Below are 18,561 nucleotides of genomic sequence, written 5' to 3' on the forward strand. Positions count from 1 at the left end.
ACAAGTGTATCAAAATGCAAATCTGCGTTTCGAGGTTTGACCCAGCTAATACAGATAAGAGTGCATTTGGGGCCAGACGTCTTTTTATCACTTTTGCCTCTTAGCATGTAGATGTCTGGGGGTGTTTGTGGGCAGTGGGTGTGTTTATGCACATAGTATGGCCACAGTCTCCATCTCAGAACCTAATGATAGGATCAACTGTGTCCACAGGGAAGCTATGCACAATGGCTTCTTTGCTTGTGTGTCCAGCCCATGACTAGATCCTTTGAGATCCTTAGATGCAAAGTGCCAAGTGTCATTATTATGAACTCTATTGCTGTTATTTTATTAAGTGTTTGAGATTAATATCAATTTAGCTCATGATAAGTGCTCCTGCAAAGTGGGAGAACTTGAAACGTAGCTCAGGAAAGGTTGCTTAAGGAGGATACCAGTTTCTTAGAAACTCTGCCCCTCCCCCAAACCCCTGGTTCAAGTCAATGATAAGCTGACTGTTCTTTCATGATAATGTGTCAAGTTATCGTGACCCTTAATAAGAAGACTGTCATGGATGTGTCATGGAGGTACTGCTGCCAGGAAATGAAAGACCATGTACAGTGAGGTAACATCATTAAGTCGTTCATCAAACCTCTACAAGGCTCCTACTGTGTGCCAAGATTTGTGCTTTTTTTTTGTCAAGTGACAGAGAGAGACAGAGTGTGAGTAGAGGAGGGGCAGAGAGAGAGGGAGACACAGAATCTGAAGCAGGGTCCAGGCTCTGAGCTGTCAAGCACAGAGCCCGACGCGGGGCTCAAACCCATGAACCATGAGACCATGACCTGAGCCAAAGTCAGACACTCAACTGAGTGAGCCACCCAGGCGCCCCTAGCTTTGTGCTTTGCGATACTCTCTCTCCAGTCTAGTGAAGAGACTGGTACATGCTGTGCGAACACAGAGTAGGGATCAGCCTGGCCTGGAAAAAACCAGAGCAGGTTTCCCCAAGATGCTGATACACCAGGAGATACCAGGTCTCATAGTGACAGAAAAGTACAGTCAGATCCCTCAGAGAGGCTGGAAGTTTCTGGTCTTTTTTCCAAACCACTTCACCCTGAAATTTAGAACAATATAGTTTTCCTTTGTATTTTAAAATGACATTAGCAATAATTTTATTTTCTAAACCAGATCAGTCATCTGTTGAATAGAATATACATCGATCATCTTCCAAAGGACGAACCCATACAAGATATCATCTCATATGTGATTATCAAAGCGTCCTCACACCATACTTACGAAGTGGGTAGTATAGCCCTACTTTTGCCGATGAGGAAACAGAGAAGTTAAATGACTTGTGCAGATCACACACTCATGGGCCGTGACAGGGCCAGCGGGTGGCCCAAAGCCTGTGCCTTGTCAGCCACACAAGGCCGCTTTATTCGATTTACTGGTTAATGATGGCAGCCAGCATTATCTCTATCATTTCTGTCAGCCACTCTGACTGGAATCAGTGAAAATAATAGACCTAATTTAGGACTCTGAGAAGTCTGCCAGTTCCTCGTCCTCCTCCCTAGAAACCATGCCAGACGGGGACGAATCTCTTTTTTAAGAGCCTAATAAGAGGAAATTCCAAAACTTCAGTAAGCCATTTAATTGTTTTACACTGTTCGTTCTTGGGAGATACTCTTTCTTCTAACGTAAATCCCATGTGCTGCTGTTTTATTATAGTTATTATTCTGCTTTGGTTGGCTTTGAAAGTAGCTGGTCACCATTCTCTGAATATAGTAATTTGGAAACTTGAAGGCCGTTATCGTCATCTCCCGGTCTTGTTCCTTCTACTTTTCCATTTAGGTCTTCCCTTCTGGCCTTTCAGTATTTCTCTGTGGGCCTTTGGAACCTTCTCCAAGTTCCCCCCCCCTTCCCTCCCCGCCACCCTCATGATGTTCAGCTCTGTCTGACAAGGATTTCTCTAGGCTCTCACACCCTCTCCTATGGTTTCTGGTTATTTGATTACAGCCATTGTTTACACTTTGTGGCTGTCTGTCAGGATGTAACCTACTGAGGAGTTGGCTAAGCCTCGAGGCAGTGCCCCTGTCTTTGTCTGTGCTTCCTTGGAGGACAAGCTGCCCTCTCAGCACTTCTGTTACTTTATCATTAAGAACAGAACTTGAGGAATCAGGCTTTTAGCAGCCTGCGTTTATGCATGTCCTCATAGCCAGCCTAAGCCCCTCCTCCTGCATCACTGACGTATCTCCCCTCCTGCCAGTATAGCTGTGGATCTAATCGTCTCTAGCGCCTTCTCCTAAGGAGCTGAAATAATCCTGGCAAGTGGCTGGGTGGAGGGTGTTATAAATTTGGTCTCCCAGGAGAGGTACTTGAAAACTGTCTACGAGAACCTGCCTTGAGATTCAGGAAGAGGTTAGGTTAAAGGCATTAGTGGGGGCGACCTAGTGGGGAGAACTTGCAAAGTGCAAGGATGAGTAAAGGTTGTCCAGATGATGTTTCCTAGAGCTCTTCTGTTTTTGCTGAAGTCTTTCGCAGTTGGTGCTTCTGTCGTTTAGCTGCAAAATGACACTATCTATTTGTATCATAGGTATGGGGCGACTGTACAGGGTGTGGCGTCCGCCACAAATTACTCATTAAAATATGATAACTGACAAGCTGAGAGTCCAGAGGAAACCAAAACAGAATCGCCTACTTAAGAGTTGTGGGGTGGGGGCGTTTGTAAGCTCGGGGAGCTCTCTGCCTCTACAGAACATCCAGGCAAGTGTGTCACTGGATGTCTCCATGAATAATTCATTGATGGTGAATGAATGCAAGCAGCAATCACATGTAAATGACAAGGCTCATAATCAGAGGGCTACTTATTTGTCCTTATGAAGCAAGGAGGAAGCTTATTAACAACTTAGAAACAGGAAGAAATTTTACTTAGAGATACGTCTCTCTAAAGAAAAAATTTCCCCAGGCAGCCAGATGTATATCATTTATTTGAGCCTGCATTCAAAATCATCTTTTATTTCATGTCTTTGGATCTGCATTTACTTGCCTTTTCTAAGTGTAACTTTATGAATAATTGAAGCAACCAGGAAGTTATTGGCTAATTGAAAAGCCATCTCTTCGTGTCTTTAAGCCCGACCCATGGCGAAAGCCAGACTGTTCAGGCATTTAGGGGTCTTTTATAAAGGGTCTTTTAAAAGAGCCTTTAGCTCTTTACAAGGAAAAAATATCAGATTTTGAAAACGTGGTTTTTTTTTTTTTCCTGTGGTGACACTAGTACATCAGAAACCAATCCAACCGTGTTTTTGGTTAACTTAAATGAATCAGGCTGACTGCATGACTAATTCAGATTAATGGTGCAGAAATCAGTCATTAAAGAAAAAAAAAAGAGATTGATTTAATAGTCTTAACAGAATGGCCATAAATTTACATCTCCCTTTCTATTCCTGCTCTCTCTGTTTAAAACACTTGAAAGCACTAGTAAACATCTCCTCTGCCTGAGTAGATACAGCATTTATGCTATAAAACCCAGCAAAGGCTCCAGTAGGGTGCAGCTCTGTTAGCTGTATTACATTTTATGACTACCATTGGCTCTCTCGCAGCCGGGCTTTTATTTAAAGAAAAAGAGGTTACATTTCCAAGATATCAGATACTACATCTATAAAATAAAGGCAGCAGTAGTACAAAATTGATAAAAAAGGAGGCCCAAATTTATCTTGCGTGGTAAATTTAATTTCCGACACCCCTGGTGATAATGATTACAAAAGTGTTCTTGTCAATATCGATAAGTCAGTGCAAAGCAGAAACGAGATGTTTAGTTGACCGTGGTGTGGGTGTAACTGGTACCTCCGAGCCCAGAGCTCTGAGCAGTATAAAGTGCAGCCTTATTACAGGGCAGGCATCCAATTTTTAAAACATTACATAGATTGGAGACAGATGAGTGTGGCTGAATTATTCTTGGCCTTTTCTTATGAAATGCCGAGAATATAATTTCAAATGGAAATGAATTTAATTGATGCAAAAACAAATGGGTCTAGAACGCGTCTGAAGGCTTGAGCTTAATCTAAGGGGCACTGATAAAAAGTACAGATTACCTTGGGGGTAACCACTTATGCTTTTCAAGAACAGAAATGGGTTACATGAGGCTGTTAATGTAAATTGGAGTTTCACTCATGACTTGTAAATCAATGAAGTTCTTCTCGTTAGCTAGCAAAGATAATTTATTGAGCCCTGTGCTTGCAACATCTATTGCTAGTTGAAGAGATCCTTAATATCTGTATTCTTATTAACCCAAGAAGTATTTATTAACACCTCCTAGGTACCATGCATTTGCTTAGGTTTCTGAAGGATCTGCATTAGTAAAAATAGAGCAGGCACAACCTCTTGTGAAGTTTATTGTCTGGTTTGGAACAGACGCATTTTTAAAAATCACTCAAAATCACTGAAGAATTATAACTGGGGAGCTGAGGTGGTAAACTCCAAGAGACCATGACACGCATCTATTTTGTTTTTCAACATGTGACCACAGATTGTGAATTTGTAAATGAATTGTTAGGCAAATGACCTAACTTGCCAAGCTAGTGTTCCACTCTGAAATGAGCGTGGACAGAGCCCGCTTTGTATTAGATGCTTAATTCGATTTTTGATTGATTCGTTGATTGACTCATTCATTTATTCATTGATTGGTGATAAATGTTACTAGGGAGACGTGCAGGGTGAGGGCACTCCAAAAACAGGCCCTGACCTGCTGTGGATGTCCAGAGAAGGTGGTGAAGGTTACTTACGTTCAAGGCTGTGGCAGGAAGGAAGGTGGCACTTACATGAAACTGGAAGGAAGTCACTATGTCACTGGTGTGGAGCCCAGGGCCATGTGCTGGGGAGGCAGTGAGTGGCCACATGGTGCAATGGCCTTGGAGTCATATCAAGTTCTGTCACAAGAAGCCAAGCGTACCGGTGTCTCTTAAGGAGCTGGAGAATTTGCTGTTTTTCATTGGGCTGTTTTGCTAGCTTTTTAGGAAAGATGGTGGCTAGGATACAGATAAAAAGGCAAAATTATCTTCCTAGACACCCGAATGCCTGTGTCACCAAAGGAAAGGAAAGGTGGCACTGGGCGGGGGGGTGGGGGTGTGGGGGGGAGGGGAGAGGGGAGAAGGGGAGAGGTACAAATCTTGCAGAGAGGTTCCAGATCTTTACCAGAGGTCCTTCCTTGAGTCTAAGAAAGCTTTGAAATGGAAACTACATATTTTAATTGAATTCTGCTGATATTTTGGTGCCTCTTCTCAGGCCAAATATTTCTACTTCTTTGTCTCAAATTCCTCATTTGTTAAAAGGGGAAATGTTGTATTTGCCATCCAACTTTAGGAGCTTGGCAGTGAGACTTGGTGCAGAGCATGAGCTCATTCAAAAAAAGATATGGGTAAAATGATGTCTTTTAAAATATGGGCCAGATAGCTGTCTTGTTTTCCCAATTATTGCTTCTGTTGGATTTTTGTCATTGTTTTCAGGAAAAACAAGATACTGAGAACCGATCTCTGGGGAACTAGTTTGGTTCCATTTTGAGGAAATATTTTCAAAGATCCTTTCTGAGAAATAGTGTGAATCATTTTGAAATTCTGTAAAACTGTGGGTGAGAGGAGTCCATTTGCCTCCGCAGAAGGGTTTGGAAATCTCGAGTCGATGGATATTTAAAGATATCTTATAAAGGCAGCAAGTTTGGGACCTTTTTAGAGGCATTTTGTTAGGCTGCTGTGGTTCTTTAAAAATTTTTTTTTTTTCAACGTTTATTTATTTTTGGGACAGAGAGAGACAGAGCATGAACGGGGGAGGGGCAGAGAGAGAGAGGGAGACACAGAATCGGAAACAGGCTCCAGGCTCTGAGCCATCAGCCCAGAGCCTGACGCGGGGCTCGAACTCACGGACTGCGAGATCGTGACCTGGCTGAAGTCGGACGCTTAACCGACTGCGCCACCCAGGCGCCCCTGTGGTTCTTTAATTAAAGCTAAGGATTGGTGCTAACTTTAAGATCCCAGCCTGAAGCCCCAGTTCCTTTATTGGAGTACAGTGATTAATCTATAGTTTGGTCTGTGTTTCGGAAGAATAAAAACAAAACAACTCATTTTACTGAGCATCTTCAACATACAGTTGACCCTTGACCAACGCGGGTTTGGACTACGCAGGTCCACTTATATGAGGATGTTTTTCCATCAATACAGTATGGTGCTATAAATGATATCTCTCCCTTATGATTTTCTTAACATTTTCTTTTTCTCTAGGTTACTTTATTGCAAGAACATGGTATATAATACATACAGCATACAAAATACGTGCTAATAGATTGTTCGTGTTATCATTAAGGCTGTTAGCATTAGTAGTTCATGTTCTCACGTAAGCTATTCGTAGTTAATTGTGGGGGGAATCACATGTAGAGTTTTGACTACATGAGGAGTTGGGGTTTCTAATGCCTGTTTTGTTCAAGAGTCAACTGTATTTAATATGTGGTGACTCATTTAATGCCATGAGGTAAATATCTCTGTCCTCCCATTTTATAGTTGAGGAAACTGAGGCACACAGAGGCCAAGCGACTTACCCAAGGTCACACAGCTAGTAGGTGGCAGAGCTGGGATTCCAACCTAGACAGACGATCTTCTGAGGCATTACTCTTTACTCCCATTTTCCAATGTAATTATTACATGTAAATTACATGTAAATTCTTCATGGAAGAAATGAACTGTATTGTCTTTCCATTTCACATTCTACTTGATTTTCCGGCAATTTGTTTTCTTTACAAAAATAGGAATTTTTAAACTCCACTTGGGAGAAGAAAGATAGAAGAAGCATTTCTCATTACAAACGGCCATCTCTTAAGATTTAAGAGTTTGTATTCACCCTGTTTAACTTTTCAGTCTCCCCATCCTAGACAGCAAGTAGTTTGCCAAGATAGGCCACAATACTTGATTTAAGGTGAAAAGAAAGCATGTATCTTTTTATAAGCAAATACAGCGATAATGGGCAATACTCTCTCTCAAGTCTGTGTGTGAAATTACGTTACCTTTAAATGAGGACGAAATGTGGACCCCCCCCCCGGAATGTATCCAGTTCTTTTTAGCAATTTCTCTTGCTGTTTAGAGACACATTCTTTTCGTAGTTTGTCCATATTTCAAATGTATTTTTGACATTAGGAACTAAGTGCTATCCGGACTCCGTTCCATTTAGTACAGACACTGACCACCTACTATATAATAAAACATATAGTCTCTAGAGATTAAGAACATCTCATTTTCAAAATCTAGAATCTGAATTTTATTTTTTAAAATTTTTTAAAAATGTTTGTTAACTTTTGAGAGAGAGAGAGAGAGAGAGAGCATGCACGTGCAAGTGAGTGGGGGAGGGGTAGAGAGACAAAGGGAGACAGAGGATCCAAAGGGGGCTCCACATTGACAGCGGAGAGCCGGACACGGTGCTTGAACTCACCCACCGTGAGATCATGACCTCAGCCAAAGTCGGATGAGTAACCAACTGAGCCACCCAGGTGCCCCTAGAATCAAAATTTTAGAGCTTCAGGCCATTTCCAGATGGCCTATAGTCTGATCCCTTCATTAAATAGATGATGAAATGGAGAGCCCCGAAGTGGAGAAAGACTCTCCCCCAAAGTCAAAAACTCTAATGGCAGTGGCTTTCTGGATCTTTTGCTTCCTGCCCACTCTTCTTTCCATTTCATTGCCTTGAAGCTTCTGATTCTGCACACGCCCGTCCTTCCAAATGGTTATTTATTATCTCCTCATGATTCTCTTAGATGTCTGTGGTCTCATTTTGATGCTAATATGATCTTCCAATTCTTTAACCTTATGTTTTTTTTTTTTTTTCATGGCTTGCTTTTCCCTTTGCCTGACCACACACCTGATAGATTTGTCTCTCCTGAGTTTCATAGACAACTCAGGAGTGCCACGTATCTTTTGAAGACCTGGGAAAGGAAAGCAGTCTACAGCGACCCTCCTGAGACCTTCCCCCCAAAAAGTACTGGCCCTTAGCTCCTTAAAGATAGTTGGGCTTGTCCAAGGGCAAAGGCTGGAGACCCAGACCTTGCTTTTCAGACACCCCTAGACTGGAAAACATCCTTTGGGGGTAAAAATGAGGACATGAAATCGCTTGCTGTGGTACCTTTCATTCTGTTAAGGACACTGAAAACACAGTCTGTCATCCTTGACATTTTAATTGAAAGAAAAGCTTACATAGATTTCAGCCGTAAGCAGTATGTTTATACAAGTGTATAAAGAGGAATAATCTGTCAAGTTGGAAAACTCTTAATGCTACGGGACTCAGTTTAGTAATTGAACAATCCAACATGAGCTCACACATCTTACCTTGTTCCATGCCTCAATAATTTTTAGTAGAAATACTTTACCTAGAGGCATATGGTTATTAAAAAGGAGGCTCGGCTTGCTCAAAGTCTGGAATTATTAGCTCATGGCAACAAGCCCGCACTGGAGAAAGACTGTTGGGTCTTTGTTTTCACAACTTTACTGCGATTTGCCATCTTATTTTCAGAGTCTAACTGATGTGTTGTTTGGGAAGTTTCTTTTTTTTTTTTTTTAAAGGAAGAAAACATAATTTCATATGGATGAGTGACTTCTCGTGTTAGCAGTACTGCAGAATGTTACTACTTCGTTGCAAAGTCCAGGGAGCAGTGTGAATATCAAAGGAAATAGACCGTGAATTTATTTTAGTGTAAAAAATCAATAATAACTTAGTTATGGGAGCCATCAAGGTGTGATGGGGGAAGCCCTGTGTTGCAAGTTGAATAGAAGTCCTGCTTCTTTTCAGGACCCGTGTGACCTTGGGCACATTTAAATGTTTCTGAATTTAGCTTACTCCGAGTAAAATAGGGGTAATCTGACCTACCTACCACATGGCATTGTTTCAAGTCGCATGAAGGTGAAAATATTTTGAAAAATATGAAACTATATAAGTGCAACATAAAAAGTTTCATGCAAGTGCAATGTGTTAGTAATTATTTCTGTATACACAAGGGGAATTAGATAATTTATGTAATTATTCCGATACCACTCTTGCTTCAGTGATCAGAATATTCTGGACAAATGATTATTTATTGGGCCAAGCTACATAATTACTTCAGTCTAGTCCTTTGTATGCCCAGTGATGGGTAGAATAGATTTTTTTTTCTTTCAGTGTTTGTAGTTTTAAAAGCCCAAGCAAGAAGCCTAGAAAATGACGCCGTTTTGTACATGGGTTGGGAAAATTGTTTGTAGAATCTGTGTAAAATAATAATTCAGAATTCTTCAGAGCCCAAACATACAGCGTTCTCAAATACCCATTTCTATTTCAAGTATATATTGTTAACTGGTTTGACTGCTGCCATTAGGCAATTATTATTATAATTCCAAGGGAGTTCAGTACCCTGAAAGGCTTTCTTAATTAACGAGGGAATGCTTGTTATTTAAAAATCTAGTACATCTATGCATGGTGTGGAAGTAACTGATCTAATAAGAACATTGATTAAATGAAACATACCATTCCCCAGCTACTGTATCCAACTGGGAGTTTTCCATAGTTTTGTGAAACATGAAAACTCATTTTAAATTTAATTACTGTTGCATCTCCATTCACATCAGCGCTGTTTAATTGATTTCTTTTTTCATAATAGCTCATCAATAAACACTGATCACCGAGATCATCATTAATATGCCATGCTGGAAACAAAATGTCAATGACGATACTATGCTGCTCTTCCTTTCTGAGGATGATATGGCATATCAACATAATAAAATGTTCTCAGTTATCTCTTTTTGCTTGTCCCTGTCTATACCCAAAGCATTCCTCCTGGTGACTAGGGAAACAGACATATGGTAGAAGGCTTAGATGTACCTATATGTATGTGTACATGTATGTGTGTACATCTATCCGTCTGCCTGGATATCTATAGGAGAATGGATGGATAGATGATTACCTATCTGTAGAGATGCTCTCAGTGAGTCTTTCTCATTAGAAACCAGGGCCGTTCAGATTACTAACTTTGCACCTAGAGGAACTGACCATTACTGTACAGCTATTTTCTTTCCAGAAAAGGTCACAAACAAAACATTAAGACTGGAGAATATAAGGCAAACCTTGCCTGTTGATAGAGCCACATTTATACTTATGTGATTCGAGCTATCCACCTCTGAGTGAGATGAGCTTTAGGACCCAGTGAAATTACAGCCTACTATAGAATTTTGGAGCAATGGACGTCAGCAGTTTCCTAGAACTCTGAAATGTGAAGGACCTTCAAAGACCCTACTAATCCTCTTGTTAATCTATACTCCAGAAATCCCCAGGGCACATGTCAAAAAAATACCCATAATACTCATTTGCTTTTCTGAAAACACTCATTTTACTGTTACAGGCTACTTACATTGGCCTATCCGTGTAACCACTCATGTACATGTTCCGTTAATAAAGCTGGGTGCCATTTGTGTACCTTGACATGGAGTCTGTGTAAAGGTTTTATATTCTTTTATATTTTCATGTATGTAACTTCTTTTTGTAATTTTTTTTAATGTTTACTTTTGGGAGAGACAGAGTGTGAGCAGGGGAGGGGCAGAGAGAGAGAGAGAGAGAGAGAGAGAGGGAGACACAGAATCCGAAGCAGGCTCCAGGCCCTGAGCTGTCAGCACAGAGCCCGATGGACGCAGGGCTTCAACTCACGAACCATGAGATTATGACCTGAGCTGAAGTCGGACGCCTAACCGACTGAGCCACCCAGGCGCCCCTCATGTATATAACTTCTTAAACATATAAATATTGACTAATTTATGACTAATCCTTCCAAGATGCATGTGCCTGTGATAGCTAGCTATATACCCAAGGGAGCTATTAGGCAAAAGGAGTAGAAAACCTAATCTTCTTTGGAATTTCAACAGCAATGCACAAGAAGAACATGTTGGCATTGTTTCCCGTCTCAATCTCCCACTTCGCCCTAAGTCAGCCACGGGAGGTGAGGCACATGAGCTCCAAAGAGGCTTCTCACAGTACTCTGGACGGGACTGTCCTCCCCTGAAGCATAGAGAGGTACCCAGCCACACCAAACACCTCCATCTGCAGTCTTCACCCAGCACTTAGCAGGAGGGAATCTTTTTTTCTTTTTAAGAAAATGCATTAATTCTGGAAGCAGAAGCTTCTTTCGTGGCATTCAGGATAAGGTGTCTTAACATGGGGGCCTCAGAGGTCCTGGGGGGGGGTGTTTGTTTATTTATTTGTTTTTTTTTATTTGTTAAATCTTTAATTTAACTGTTTGACATTTATAGAGCTCCCTGGGGCAAAAGTATCAGGAGATTGAGAATTTAGCTGAGGAGGTCACTTATTTGCCATTTTTCATAAACACAAATAATTTCCTTTTTCCCTCAGCCACACATTCCCTGGCTCATTAAATCAATTTGAGTTCCTGAAAAAATTTTGTTCTCAGGCAAATTGAAGCAAAAGCTCAAACTGTGTACTCCCCCGAGGAATGCTTACCCGAGTTCTGCAGGTCAGGCCAAAATCAGTTTCTGTCAAACAGCCTAACACCTCCAGTTATTATAAAATGAGGGATTGGTAATTGGGGGCTGGGCTCGGGACTTGCCCGAAAAAGGCCAGCTATAGTGGCATGAACCTCAGTCTTGTTCCTCTGGTTCCTTGGTCCTGGCTTTGTTTTTTGTTTTTTGTTTTTTTGTTTTTTCCACCCACGCTGGAGAATTACGAAAAAGTCAAAACAGATTTCTATTGGGAGTTCATGACTAACGTTAGCTATTCAAATCCAGACGGTGCAAGTATGTTCCGTACAAAGCCGGGAGGGCTTCCAGGCAGAGGCTTAAGAGAGTGTGGATAAAACAAACGCACACAGATCTCAGGGTCTAAGATCCTCCCAAAGGGCAGAGAATTCTGAGCAAAACACAGGGTTTCGCCCCCAAGTCCCTTCCCTAAGAAGCAGGGGTTGTAGGAGATTTACCGACTTGTTGACTATTGAACATGAGTTAGATAACAGAGGTCAGGAAATGAAGTGGAATTTGATGTATTAACTAGGAAGCAGCAGAGGAAGCCAGGCTTGTGTTTTATTTGTTATTATTTCCCTAATATCCTCAATTATGTGGTTCCCATCAGAGGATCTGATCTGTTGCTCATGTAATGGTGTTGTCCCCGCTGGTTCTGGACACAGGCAGTGAATCCCCTGCCCCAAGGCATCAGGAATAATGTCTGCTTTTTGTCTGTGTTACCAGGCCTGTCCCAGGCTCTCTATCTTCTCTGCTACATCTCCACAACAGACAGAGACAGCCCATGCCAGCCTCCATGCCTGGGACCCTGCCCAACCCAACAATGCCGGGATCTTCTGCCGTCTCCATGCCAGTAAGTGCTTCTTGCTTCCACCGAATCCTGCTCTTTTGAAGGCACTAAAGAAAAGCTGAGCTCTAAGCTGGGAAGAGAGTGGCTGCTTCTGGATGAAGAGTTGAGCTGTGTGCTACTTTGGGTAGAGTGCCCGGTTGTCTGTCGCTAGGTGTCTTGCTGGCTTTCCTGTCCTTCAGGGCTCTCCTAGTGAGGCCTGGCCCCAACTTCCTGTGGGCGAGCGAGCTTGCCACACCCAGGGAATGGAATTTGTTCAAGGGCACAGTGTTTTATGACTCGCCCAAAGTCTGTATAGCGTGGGCTATATACAGAGTGTCTCTAACTCACCAGGGAGTGGTCTAGCCAGGACTCAGAGTAACAATTATCATGATAAAAGTAATAATGATGGTACATAATGCCTGCTAATATGTAGTCCTGGGCATCATGTTCTACTAAGCATGCTCACAGCATTTATCGGGTGCTTACCGTGTGTTAGTCCCCCCGTAAGCATTTCATCAACACATGGAACAATCCCGTCAGGTACGTACTATTTCTATTCCCCTTTGTTCGAATGAGAAGAGTAAGGCAGGTAGCTTGCTTGGCTGAGAGGCAGCATCGCTGAGTTTTAAACCCACCCCGTCACCTCCTGCATGATATGTACATTCTCTGCTTTCACCGTCACAACAAACCCGCGAGGGACGCCTTGTTATTACCTCCACTTTACAGACGAGAAAACTGAGGCACTGGCCGAAGGTCACAGTTAGTAAGTGATGGAGCGTCTGGATTTAAATCCAGGCGGTATGACTCTAGAGTCTACACTTAATCATTATATTATACCCCCCACCTCTGAAAACAACGCATTCGCCGAGAAGGGACATACAGACTATTCCAGAGCAAACCTTGCTCTCCTTCCACGGGATCCCCTCCCCGTCTTTCTTCATCCTCCCTGGCTTTGTAATTCGGGGAGCATGGTTGGTGTCGTTATTCCTGGGGCCACAGGAGTTTTTCAGAGCCCTAGAGGTGATATGACAACTCAGCGAAAACCCTTCCGCACCAGTATCAACAATGCCTGCCAGAGCATTTGGGCATTTTTAAGAAATTGTCTGCATTTGTCACTTCACGTTGCTGGCATCGCCATCCTGTGGGAATGGGGTCGCGGTAGTTATTGACGTGCTCATCCTACAGGTGAAAAGCTAAAGGCTAAGAAGTTGAAGGCAGCCGCCTAATGTCTCACAGCTGTGACAAACCCCATCGCAACTTGCGCCGAGCAGCTCAGATTCTCGAAGGTTGAGCAGTTGGCTGGTTTATCTAGGTGGAGGCGGGGGGGGGGGGGGGGTGGTGGTGCAGGAGGGTGGAGGCCCAAATTCAGAGAAATGGACCTGCCTACGACAAGTATTGGATGGTCCTGGCTAGAAAGAGTCTTTGCAAAACCGGGCCAGAAGGAACAGATGAGTTGACACGCTTTACCTGCATTGCTCACCGTAAGCATCTTTAGGGGAAGGACAACAGTGCCACCAAGGCCATTATCCCAGGTTTTATTCAACCCAGCCAGCTGCGCCAAGACCCCCACCATAAGCTGTCTTCGTGTAGACTGTAAATCTCTCTTGTCCAACGTTAGTTTCCTTTCATAAATTCCATCCATTAACTAGAAAAATGCCACTGCGGTGACCTTTTTGTCCCACTTGAGTAAACCGTACCATTTCCAGGGACAAAGGTGGGACACGGGCTCAGGGAGCGCAGAGAACAGGTGTCTCACACTGGTTCCCCCACGTCACGTCATTGTACACCGTGACCTCCTGTTGGTGCTTCAGAATAGAAGTAAAAGATCAGGTGCGTGATCAAGAGCCAGTGTAGACAGCAAGTCAGGGATGCTATCCCCACACGAGTTCCCAAGCCCTTGTCACTGACGCAGACAGCTGCCATGACAATAGTATCAGTCTAGAGCACTGATTCTCAACTGGGGGCGGTTGTCTCCCGCAGGGGATATTTGGAAATGTCTGGAGATCCTGCTGCCCCATCACAACTGGGGAAAGGGTGCTACTGGGGTCTGTAGGGAGAGGCCAGGGATGATGTTGAACATTCTACCAGGCACAGGACAGCCCCCACAAAAAAAATTATTTATTTGGGCCCAATAGGTCAACAGCGCTGAGGCTGAGAAACCTTGGTTTTAGAGTGACACTAATGTAACTAATAAAAACGATCATAAAATCGCTAAGAAAAGATACTTTACGAGTCCCTGGTTCTAGAGATCTAGGCCTACTCTTCCTTGTTATCAAGTCTCCTGCTCCTGTCCTAAGATTTTGGCATTTTTTTAAAAAATGCTTATTTATTTTTCAAGGAGAGAGAGACAGAGCATGAGCAGGGGAAGAGCAGTGAGAGAGGGAGACACAGAATCCGAAGCAGGCTCCAGGCTCCGAGCTGTCAGCACAGAGCCCAACACGGGGCTTGAACTCACGAACCGTGACATCATGACCTGAGCTGAAGTCAGACGCTTAACCGACTGAGCTGCCCAGGCGCCCCAAGATTTTGGCACTTGAAAGCATAGTCTTCCCCTAGACTTCCTGCCCTGGGAAACCACGATTCCCTTGGTATAAAAGATCAGCCTGTCTGTCGGTGAAGGTTAAGATTCTGAACTCATGTGAAGTGCACACTGCCAGACCCCACATCTCACAAGGTCCTTGGTCAGAAGCAAAATGATGCCTCTGTTCAGGGATTGATTCACTCGTTCCCCAGACTTTTGCTGACACCTGCTGTGGGTCAAGGGCTGTGCTAGATCCTGGGGATGTGGTGAACAACAAGGCAGGATTTCATTGTATTGTGAATTCCTACCTTGAACATCAAATGTTGACATAATTTGGGAAGAGGAACCCTCCTGTGTCATTACAAAAGCTCAGTGACCTGTGGACATTTGAGCTCCCGTTTTCTGATTTGTTTCAGGGGGAAAGGAGAAGCCTGCCCCCTCCCCCCCAAAAAAGGTAAAAACCTTTATCTGGATGTTTTACCTGCAGTGCTAAATGTTGCTTAGTGTTCAGCAAACCACTCCCATCTTCTGACTTCTTGAGTCTAGTCGCCTCACCCGAGCACACTTGTGGGGCAGAGCCTTATTAGTATAAGCGCCAAATAGTTGTCTCGAAGAGGCTCTTGCTGAGCCCTTATAATCACTAAGGTGGAAAAATGCAGTTTTTGTGTTTTTTTTTAGGTAGAGAAATCAGCCTGTTTTCAACATGCTGTTGAATTTGTGAGTCATGGAGTAGAAATAGTCACAGACTGTAACTTTTCCACAAAGAGGGAAACCCGAGGCTACAAGTAAGCTGCTCTCACATCCTCGTAGTGCCTGATGGATAGTAGCTTGGAAACTTTCGGATAATCATTTGTACTTCTCCATGACCTTCCTTCTGGGAAACTGAAAGCAAAAGCTCATTTGGACTTGATGTCCCTCCAGGTGAAGGTCCCCCATTGGAATTGTCAAATGCCTTTCCAAGTCTTCTATCCTCCAGCCTCTGGAAGGGGCGGTTATAAGGAATAAGCATTTTGTGGAGCAATCTTCATGAGTTACTGGTCAGAGTACACGGATGTACTTAATAGCACTGAACTGCACGCTTAAACATAGTTAAAATGGTAAATTTTATGATACACGTATTTTACCAGAATTACAAAAACAATCATAAAAAAATAAAATACCCAGGCTACCTGGAGACTCAGGGCATATGTGAGAGTGAACATGTGATTTTACTGAATTGCTAAGGCCTCAGAAGTTTTTGCTGGCATGCTCTAGAATGTATAGAAAATTCTTCACCAGATAGCTCCTTTTGAAGCAGTTTCACACCACCGTCCACTGCCAGATAACTGGTCTGTTCTGTCAGGCTCAGGTACAGCTAATGGTGCTTTGCTGGGACAGGGACTGTCCGCCCGTCACTCATGTCATTTAGTGAGCACCTCCGTTACTCCACACATTAATGTTGTAAGTACAGTCCCGCGCCTGGGCAGACCCAGCAGGGATTGAAGGGATGGAACTCAAGGACGTTAGGGACCCTAAGGGGGCATTTACCTCAACTTTGACTCTCCACTCTTGTCTGTGAGGTTTCTGTCCTCCACTCTTGGAAGAGTTCCAGTGATAAAGAACTCTGTATTTTCCAAGACTACCCCAGCTGACTTTGAGCAGAAACCAGATTCTCTGAAATTCTTTTTTTAATTTTTTATTTATTTGTTTTATGTGTGTGTGTGTGTGTGTGTGTGTGAGAGAGAGAGAGAGAGAGAGAGAGAGAGAGAGAGAGAGAGAGTAGGGGAGAGGAGCAGGAGAGAGAGGATCTTAAGTAAGCCCGACACTCAGCACGGAGCCTGACGTGAGGCTCCATCCCACAACCCTGGGATCATGACCTGAGCTGAAATCAAGAGTTGGATCCTCGGGGCGCCTGGGTGGCTCAGTCGGTTAAGCGGCCGACTTTGGCTCAGGTCATGATCTCACGGTCCGTGAGTTCAAGCCCCGCGTCGGGCTCTGTGCTGACAGCTCAGAGCCTGGACCCTGTTTCAGATTCTGTGTCTCCCTCTCTCTGACCCTCCCCATTCATGCTCTGTCTCTCTCTGACTCAAAAATAAATAAACCATAAAAAAAAAAAATAGTTGGACCCTCAACTGACTGAGCCATCCAGGGGCCCCTGGGTTTCCTGAAATTTCTGACCGTTGTTTTCTATCCATCCTTTGACAAGTGGAAGAACTTTTGCATTGAAGAATTTGTTTCTTCCTCTTGAGGAAACTCTATTCTCTGCGTGATTTGAGTATTAAGTGTACTTGCTTTACTCGAGTTCTTTGAAAAGTGCTAAATTTCTACTACACAGAAAAAAAAAATCAATCAGACACACCCTTTCCCAACTGAAAGAGAGATCTGGTTGTATTTACTCTTTAACAGGGACACCCTGGAGACAAAAATGCCACAACTCATACAGGTATTTGAACGACGTTAATTGTAGACCCGATGGCAGGCCGGGGGGACAAGGTTGGAGGGGTCAATCACGTGTCATAGAGTGCCCTCAGCTGCTTTCTTCACCCACCCCAGGTCCTAGCCCTGCTGTAAGGCCAGAAGCTGCTGCTATGTAGGGTCGTGACTAGATTTACAGGGAAGGGGAGTTGTGCCCGGACAGCAGCTCAAATACCTGTTAGTCATCTTAATTGTGCTTACGAGTTACAGGGCCAGGAAGACCCACCTTATTTGGGAGCATTACTTTTTAAATTAATTTAGTGTTTTTCTTATTGCTAAAATGACACATGTTTTTGCATAAAACTGAAGGAGGTGGGGGGGAAGCCATGGATAACCTGAGATAACCATGTGGTGGGTATCTTTCCAGTGCTTTTCTGTGCATACATTATTCTTCCCAGTTATAAAAAGAAGCATGACTAGTGGCAGTTGGAGGGTTTGCAAAAGTGGAAATAGTCCATACTTTTATTTGTAAACGTACCATGACGACATGGTTCTGGTTGGCATGGGGCATCTCCGATAGAAGGCCTGGCTTTGGATTAGTTCTTTGATGTCCTTGAGTTTGAGGCTCAGAAGTGCGTTGCTTACCTTCCCCAAACCACAGTCTCTCTCCAGAGTTATTCACAGAGCTTCTAAATGACCCACTTGAAAGAGAAATGCAGCTTTGTCTGTGACCTAGACTGCTTTTCTCAGACTCTGATTCTGTTGCTTTCCTTTCTCTTAGATGGAGAGACAAATGTCAGTGAACTCCAACCTCCTGGGAATGCAAGGTCCAAATCTCAGCAACCCCTGTGCTTCTCCCCAAGTCCAGCCAATGCATTCAGAAGCCAAAATGGTAAATAACAATTATCATCATCCTTCTGTTGTTTCGCGGCTTTGTTTTTGACTTCTACTCTGACTTCCACATTTCAGTTAAGTTAGGTAGATGGCTCCGTCGTCGTTTTTGGTGAAAAGGTCTTTTCTGTGGAAAAGCAGGACAGAGCTTGGCTCACTCTTTGAGGATATTTGTTATTGAAGCTTGGCATCAGGTGACCATGGAACAAGCATTGAATCGGCTCATGGCCTTAGTGAAAAGGACATTTAGAAGTTTGGGGAGATCCATAGGAGTTGAGGTGGGATACACCCAAGTATATGTATGTTTTCTCATAATGTGAAATTAACGAAAACAATCCAGAGTTTCTCTTCTTCAAGGTGGTCACAGTTTCAGTGCCACTCTTCCTGTCCCCACATCCGTGAAAACAGACATGTGATTTTTCAGCACACACTGGTAC

General features: G+C 43.3%; 1 protein-coding gene across 2 annotated transcripts in view; it reads left to right on the forward strand.

Moving 5' to 3' along the window:
• CREB5 (cAMP responsive element binding protein 5) overlaps window positions 1-18,561 on the forward strand; it is a 323,528-nt gene that overhangs the window by 212,300 nt on the left and 92,667 nt on the right. For both annotated transcript variants that reach the window (XM_047096509.1, XM_047096508.1), the window contains 2 exons: window positions 12,216-12,342; window positions 18,015-18,125. In XM_047096509.1, the coding sequence (XP_046952465.1) occupies window positions 12,216-12,342; window positions 18,015-18,125 (238 nt within the window). The remainder of the gene's footprint in view (window positions 1-12,215; window positions 12,343-18,014; window positions 18,126-18,561) is intronic.

The sequence above is a fragment of the Lynx rufus genome, unplaced genomic scaffold, assembly GCF_022079265.1.
Source record: "Lynx rufus isolate CCGP_SWC_20201006 ecotype Redwood Valley unplaced genomic scaffold, mLynRuf1.p SCAF_4, whole genome shotgun sequence".
NCBI lineage: Eukaryota > Metazoa > Chordata > Mammalia > Carnivora > Felidae > Lynx > Lynx rufus.